The following is a 6,955-nucleotide window of genomic DNA, read 5'->3' as shown; positions in this document are numbered from 1 at the left end:
ATAAAAAAATTTCATGAGATATAAATTTCATTCTATATATAATGTATCTAATTTGGTTATTTAGTTTTTAAAAAATAATTAGGGTCGCGCGCGATCGATGTATAAATATGGAGAGAAAAAACGACTGTATAAACAAATATCGCATAGACGATGCAAATCGAAGTTGAGCACGAGAAGAAGCATTTTATTACATGACAAAGAAATGGTAAACCAAAATATTATACCCACTTCTCGCTGTATGGACTTAGCAGGACTTATTTTAGTTGAAGTTCATGCGTCCATTCAATTCGATATATTTTAAATATAAAAGTCTTTTTTTTTAAAAAAAATATATTTAAATAATTAATTAAAATATTATAATATACTTATATATTTTTATTCGAGGACCAATGTTTATCCAGTCCTTGTGCTCTCACGGATTAAAGTCATTTGGCAGGTATAGGAATCTCTAGCTGGCACTGCTATGGCTGAAGAAAAGAGAATATAAAATTATTTAATATTCGAATCTCGATAAATTATTTGTGTTATTTTTTTTTATGGTTACTATATTTTCGTTATAATTTTTTTTGAGTAGGTTTTTTATGAGATGGTCTCACAGATCTTTATCATAAAATGAGTTAATTCAATCCATATCTAAAACGAAAAGTAATACTTTTAACATAAAAATAATATTTTTCATGTGCCGGGTTGAGTTTAAGATCCGTCTCATCAAATTAATTGACGATATGTTATCGAGTTTTTATGCATTTTCTTTGTTTGTAGCTCACTCGTCCCTTCTTCCAACATAAATAATATCGCCTTTACTATATTCTTCTAATTTTGCACGTAAAATGTGCCTCAAGTTTTCGCTAAAATAATGTCGTGTTTATTGTTTGACCAACTTCAAGTTTTGCGGGTCGTCAGCTTTGTCACAAATATCATTAGAAACGTCGAGAGATACACAATGAAAATCTTATGGCGCTCAAATCAGTAATCATCCACTGATATGATGTCGATTAACACTAATTAAAATTGTCAAAAATGATAGATACGGAACTAAAATTAAATTTGACAACATAGACAATGAAAATAGTAAAAAAAAAACAAAAAATAGAATCAAAATTGCAATATTACCTTTACCTCAATGTAAAATAATTATATATTGATAAAAAGAGCAAAACTAATTACCTAAATGTTTAAGGTTAGAACAGCAGAAAAATAAACCAGAACTTCTCATCTACTTTAAAAAAACAAAGAGCCAGCAGGGTGGTTTCAAACGTAGGTTGCATATTTACAACATGGGCTTGAATAAATTTTTAAAAAACAGCGCGATTAGAATTCACTCTACAACGTCAAAGGATAACTAAATTTCGTCAGAAGCGAGATGTATTCGAGATTGCAAGCTCAACAGAGACGATGAAAGTGGCTCGCTGCGCCTCCCTAAGATACTGAACATCCCCATTCATAAGCTTCAACAGTTTTCTACTGATAAAAAGGCTAATCCCCTCTTCAGTTGCATCTGCTTCGTCACCGAACATTTGGCTCAGTAATTCTTGAGGCACTCCTTCGCCACTATGCGTTATCCTACACCACAAGGTCAATCCCAACATGTAGTCTTAGCATTCAATGAGGCAAAGGCAAATCATCACAATGAGTCTGAGAAACAAAAGTTTTGACTTTCATTATATCAGATTCTAGCTTGTTGTGAGCATATACCTGAATTCCAAATGGCCGAGCTGTACAGATTCTCCGATAGAATCTTTTGACAAAGTGGCGGCAACGGCAAGCTGGCCATGGCTCGGTGTGAAAGTAATAGATGTCAGCAAGAAAGAAGTCAAGATTTGTTGAAGCCTTACACTGTCCCCGAATAGTGTTTCATTCGAGATATTTGGAGTCAAGTTATCGACAATTGTGACGCCCTTTTCGTGGCTCTTTAACATAACTTGACTTATGGACGCGATAAAGACCTCGTGTAGCTTAAACTCCACCATATCAAGATCCAAGTACCTAACAAGTGATGGAATAAAACTCCGTGAAATGCGTCTATCGAACAAGGAATCCCCTAAGTAAAACAACGCATATGAAGATTAAATAATTATTTTTAATTTACCCTCCAATCATCTGATCAAGATCCGTGTCGTCAAGAACTTTGTCAAGCTGACTTTGACAGAAAACACTTGTCTGCAAAAAATTTTTCTGCTCCTCATCTAGTTCGGTTCTTTCCATCAACTTCCGTGAAAATATAATCCCAGAAAGAGGATTTTTCGCCTCTCTTCGAATATAAGCCAAGACTCTCGATCTCTTCAATGCAATTTGCTCTGATAACCGTTGAACATGAAGCGCTTGTTGGAGCTCTTGACTAGCAAGCTGCAGGAAGCAAAAAACTCCGATAACGGCACCCTCTCGATCCAACTTTTTGCTCACACATAAAAGGCAATCCACGTACTTTCCACTCCTAGAGAAAAAACCAAACGGTAATTTTTCAATGTCTTGACCACTCACAGCACTGTTGAGTACAATACCCAGATTTACATAGGTTTCTTGATTCTTGACACGGCAACAAGAGTTTTGCGTCCCGAAGACCTCTCCCATGAGCATTTTATTGATCACGTCGTCTCTAGTCCATCCCGATACTTTTACCATAGCAGGATTCCATTCCGAACACCACCCAAATTCGTCAGTACCAAATATTGGCGGGATCAATGGATTCGGGTTTTGCACGATGGATCTATAATCTCCTTCTATTCTTGTAAACTTGTCTGTTATATCCTTCTGTGCGGTTATATCGTGAGCAATAAAACACACTCCAACGACATTCTCCCGGACATCCCTGCTCGAGCAAGCATTGACAACTAAGGTGACTGGGTAGGATTCACTATTTGATCCAAATGACTTGATCTCGAATTGCACGTTACGTTCTTCTCTTCCTGGTAGAAAAGGAAAATAGTTTAAATTTGACCAGTTACCAGTTCACACACATAAAGGGTCTATATCAGGGAAAGATGGAGAAAAAATATGACAAAGCCGGCATTTATTATGATTTATCGTGTGTTTACATATCATATGGAAAGAATCATGTATCAGTTTCTTGAATTCATACCTTCAAGTGCCAATCCCAACATCTTACTCACTGTATCTGCAGAACCTTCTTCAACAAGTTCGAGCAAATGCCGACCAATTGCTTTATCGACAGGAAGACGAGTTAAATTGGCAATTTTCCTATTCCATCCAGTCACCTGCCCATCTATATTAACAGCCAAGATAGGAACGGAGGCAGTTTCAATCAGGCGTACCATCTCAGAAGTCACTGCTTCAAGCTCCTGTATTCTATCAATTTTCAGGTCAGTGAGCCTTGTATGAAATGCCTTTGAGTCTGTATCCATTGCCTCGGAATCTTTACACGAATTTCTTATAATAAGCTGCAACGAGTGGATTGCATCCATCTCATAGTCTTTCCAAGGTAAACTCCGCATCTTCACAACTTCCAAGAATGCATTAAATGACGACCTAGGATGCAACTTTGACCCATCGTCTCTGTCACCAGATTCGTGCTTCGCTCCACCCCACCGAATTTCGGCAGCAGTGTGCTCTCTGAACCAGAAAAGCCAATCCTTGCCATTTAACTTTACAGCTGCCATTCCACAGATAGCGTTCCCAAGAGCTAGAGCTCTAGCAAAACCAGCATCATACAAGCTATCCGTACTCAAACCTGTTGAGTCCCTGTGGTATTCTTCGAGCCATGAAACTATATCTTGAAGCTGAAAGTTAGTTGGAGTCGATCCTAATTTATGATTTTTACCCTTGTATAGTAACACGGCCCCATCACATTTCACAAGATCCATTACATTAGGACTTTGGGACACAATACCTAGGGGCGCATCTCGCAACAGCATGTCACACAATAGCGTCTGAGTCCGCAAAATATTCTTCTCGACCATTTGATTTTCCAATTCTAATTCCTTGTTAACATGTATAGCAAAGACCTGAGCGAGAAATTCACATGCGTATCGGAGAGGGAAGGGAACAAACCTTGGAGTAGTATTGTGGCAAACCACCAATCCCCAGAGCCTTTTTCTCTTTTGCGGCAAAGAAGAATCTGGGCCTTCTTCATCTCCCTCGTTTACTACAACCGACATTACTAGGGATGCAATTGAGTTCATGTTTTCCATGTATTGTGAATGGCAACCATGAGGGGCTCTAAGGGTCGAGCCGCACAAAGTAAGATCAAAAGAAAGTTTCTCATCTTGAATCACATTTACATAATTTGCTCGACAATCGCAGATCATTCTCATCTTGTTCTTCATGAACAAGAAACGGGCAGCTTGTGGGATATCAGTTGCCGGATAATGCAAGCCGAGATATGGTTCGAGGCCCTGCTTTTTTACTTCAGTGATCACTTCTCCATGATCATCATCATGAAACTTATATATCATTACTCTGTCATAACCAGTGAGTTCAAACACTTCTTGTGCCATGGTATCGCATAGCCTATCCAAGCTCCCACTCGGTAAGGACTGCAAGCGAGTAATGGCTTTGGCTGCAAGCTTATACGATTGTAAAGCTCCAGCAGCAGTCATAGGAACGTCATGAGGCTTCACAGGCTCAAAGTCGATAACTAAACTACCTGTAACTCTATGGATTATGGCATAAAAAGGCTTTCCCGAAGTTTTACAATGAACTAAGACTGGGTTTAACAAAGAAACCTCTCCAAATCCTAATGCCTTCTGCAAGGCCGAAGCACTAGGACCTGTAAAAATTGTTCTGATATCAATCCCCATTTCAAGAACCGGGTGATCACCGACACTTGGAACTGCATGGCTGCCCGTTGTTAGCATTTCGGGAGCATTCTCACTAAAGGCAATCACTTGGAAAGTTTTCTCATCCAAGGCCAATAGACATCCAAACGGCTGGATTCGCTTACCTTTCTGTATTTGATGAAGATAAGCGGTAGTCACTTTGTCAGACTTAGACGTTTGCTCTTCATTGCCAGAATTTCTAACACGCACAGAGCTCGAGTAGTCAAATGAACTGCCAGATTCCTCAAAGTTTGCTTGGAGCTTTGCATCTATAGATGTCTGTGCAATTATCCTTGCACCATCCCTTGGTCGTGCAGAATTTGTTGAAGATTGGCCATGTTTTGAAGATGACATTCTATCTCAAATCTGATAAAGTGCGAAAAAATCGTAAGAAGACTAATCAAATTGTGTCTTTGATGCAAAAAACATACCAATTGGATTAATATTTTGCGTCAAAAACAACAGCAGGGTATGCACCATTTAGATCAGGTCCCCAACACAGTTTTCTAAGAATACCGTTCTAACAACGACCATATAGGTTGCATTTTCCAAAAACCTCCATCAAATAACATATGATTGAAGGAGTTCTAGTATCAATTAGTTCAAAATATAAAATACCATTACAATAATACGATAATCAAGGAACAAGAACAAGCTATCTTATTAGTTATTACTACACCACTGCAGAGGGCCAACCACCGAGACTTTCTTTTTCCAGGATTACCAGTTGGAGCAGTTTTCACCACAAGGGCCGATCCAATAGGAGCAAACCCCTCAAACATATCTTTTTTTGGAAATTTTATTTATAATTTTTCCAGAATTATAAGTTTCGTCCCAAAAATCTATATAATTACCACCCAGTCTCTTGTTGGGTGTTGCATCCTTTTCCAAATTTCCGGATCCGTCCCAGCTTCACTACACAGTTCAAACTACGGCATAACAGTCTTTTTACCCTTATTCATTAAAATCAGAGCTCGTCACTAAAATTAAAAATATAAATTTAAGACCAAACTACAGGAAATACATGCCCGGAGAAGGATTTCATTTTCAACTGAAAATATATCCGAACTTCAAGCCTAGTTTCTTGAATTTCCTGAGTAAAATATACTGGTTCTGCCTGCTTATTAGACACTTACCTTCCATGTACTAGTTAAATAATTAATAAGAATTCCACAATTCAAAAAGGCGACAGACAATAAATATTCTGAAAAGCTAGAACAGAACATCAATTCAAAAAGCAGATAACAATAAATATTCATCAAAGTTACTAAACATAGAATTATGCAATAAATAATTCGAATCAGAAAGACGTACCACTTTATCCGAAGCTCGCAGATGCCAAGAAACAAAGCTCAAGCTATAAGAAGAAATAAAAAAACGGTGAAGCCCAAAACAAATTCAAGCCCCCCGAATTGAAAATCCCAAAAACCCCATTGCGCCCACTTAAATTCAATCCCGATAAAGTGTAGTATCTGAGCTCAAATCCCTCAAAATTCCGCCTTTCGAAATGTTGATCGACGTCTCCTCACCTGATTGCCAAAAATAAGCACAGATTGCTTAAAAGCTAGGAAAGAAGAAATTATATATCATACCGAATCTAAATTAGTTGAGATAAAGCTTACTTACGACAAAAAAAAATACTTCTACTTCTAAAAGTAGAAGTAAATATATCACCAAATACACTGCACGAAGGAGAACTCTTGTGTAAATGTACCAGTTGCCGTATCTACACACACATACATATACATATATATATATATATATAAATAGATATATATAATATCTATTTATATATATAAATACGTGACTTTATACGTGAATTTACATTTGTCTCCTTATTAATTGTTTGTTTTACATTAATTGCTTATTTTAAATGTGTCTTTTCATTCTCCTTATTCATATTTTAAATATGTGTGCTTATTAATATTTATATTTAATTTTTTATATTTACCCACATTATAATATGTTATTTTTATTCAATGATATCTTTTCATTATGTAAATTAAATTAATTAAAGTTTAGAAATAACTCATTATCGAATTGTGAATTTTTTTTGGAATCTTATTAATTTTTTTTTCATGTCCTCATGTGACAGTTTGCTAGAATTTATGTGTTTAAATTAAAGTTTTTTGCAACCGAAATTTTTTTGCGGTTTATATTTATAAATTATTTAAATAAAA

General features: G+C 36.6%; 1 protein-coding gene across 1 annotated transcript; it reads right to left on the bottom strand.

Moving 5' to 3' along the window:
- Positions 1 to 1,194: 1,194 nt before the first annotated feature.
- Positions 1,195 to 6,407, bottom strand: LOC140987350 (phytochrome A-like). Its single transcript, XM_073455813.1, has 5 exons — positions 6,090 to 6,407; positions 3,080 to 5,141; positions 2,090 to 2,906; positions 1,696 to 1,986; positions 1,195 to 1,563 (listed from the first exon to the last, which is right to left on the bottom strand). The coding sequence occupies exons 2-5, from the start codon at positions 5,127 to 5,129 to the stop codon at positions 1,353 to 1,355; spliced, it is 3,369 nt and encodes a 1,122-aa protein (XP_073311914.1). The 5' UTR covers positions 5,130 to 5,141; positions 6,090 to 6,407; the 3' UTR covers positions 1,195 to 1,352.
- Positions 6,408 to 6,955: the final 548 nt, after the last annotated feature.

The sequence above is a fragment of the Primulina huaijiensis genome, chromosome 11, assembly GCF_012295235.1.
Source record: "Primulina huaijiensis isolate GDHJ02 chromosome 11, ASM1229523v2, whole genome shotgun sequence".
NCBI lineage: Eukaryota > Viridiplantae > Streptophyta > Magnoliopsida > Lamiales > Gesneriaceae > Primulina > Primulina huaijiensis.
The sequence above is the reverse complement of the archived record's forward strand: the minus strand, read 5'-3'. Positions and strand labels throughout refer to the sequence as shown.

What these genes read in the sequence shown, in the direction of transcription:
- LOC140987350 (XM_073455813.1), bottom strand. Translation starts at nt 5,129, where the DNA reads ATGTCATCTTCAAAACATGGCCAATCTTCAACAAATTCTGCACGACCA. An exon ending in CTTGATCAGATGATTGGAGG is followed by an intron (nt 1,987 to 2,089) that starts GTAAATTAAAAA and finishes ATCACTTGTTAG; the next exon opens with GTACTTGGATCTTGATATGG. An exon ending in CTCGGCCATTTGGAATTCAG is followed by an intron (nt 1,564 to 1,695) that starts GTATATGCTCAC and finishes CTTGTGGTGTAG; the next exon opens with GATAACGCATAGTGGCGAAG.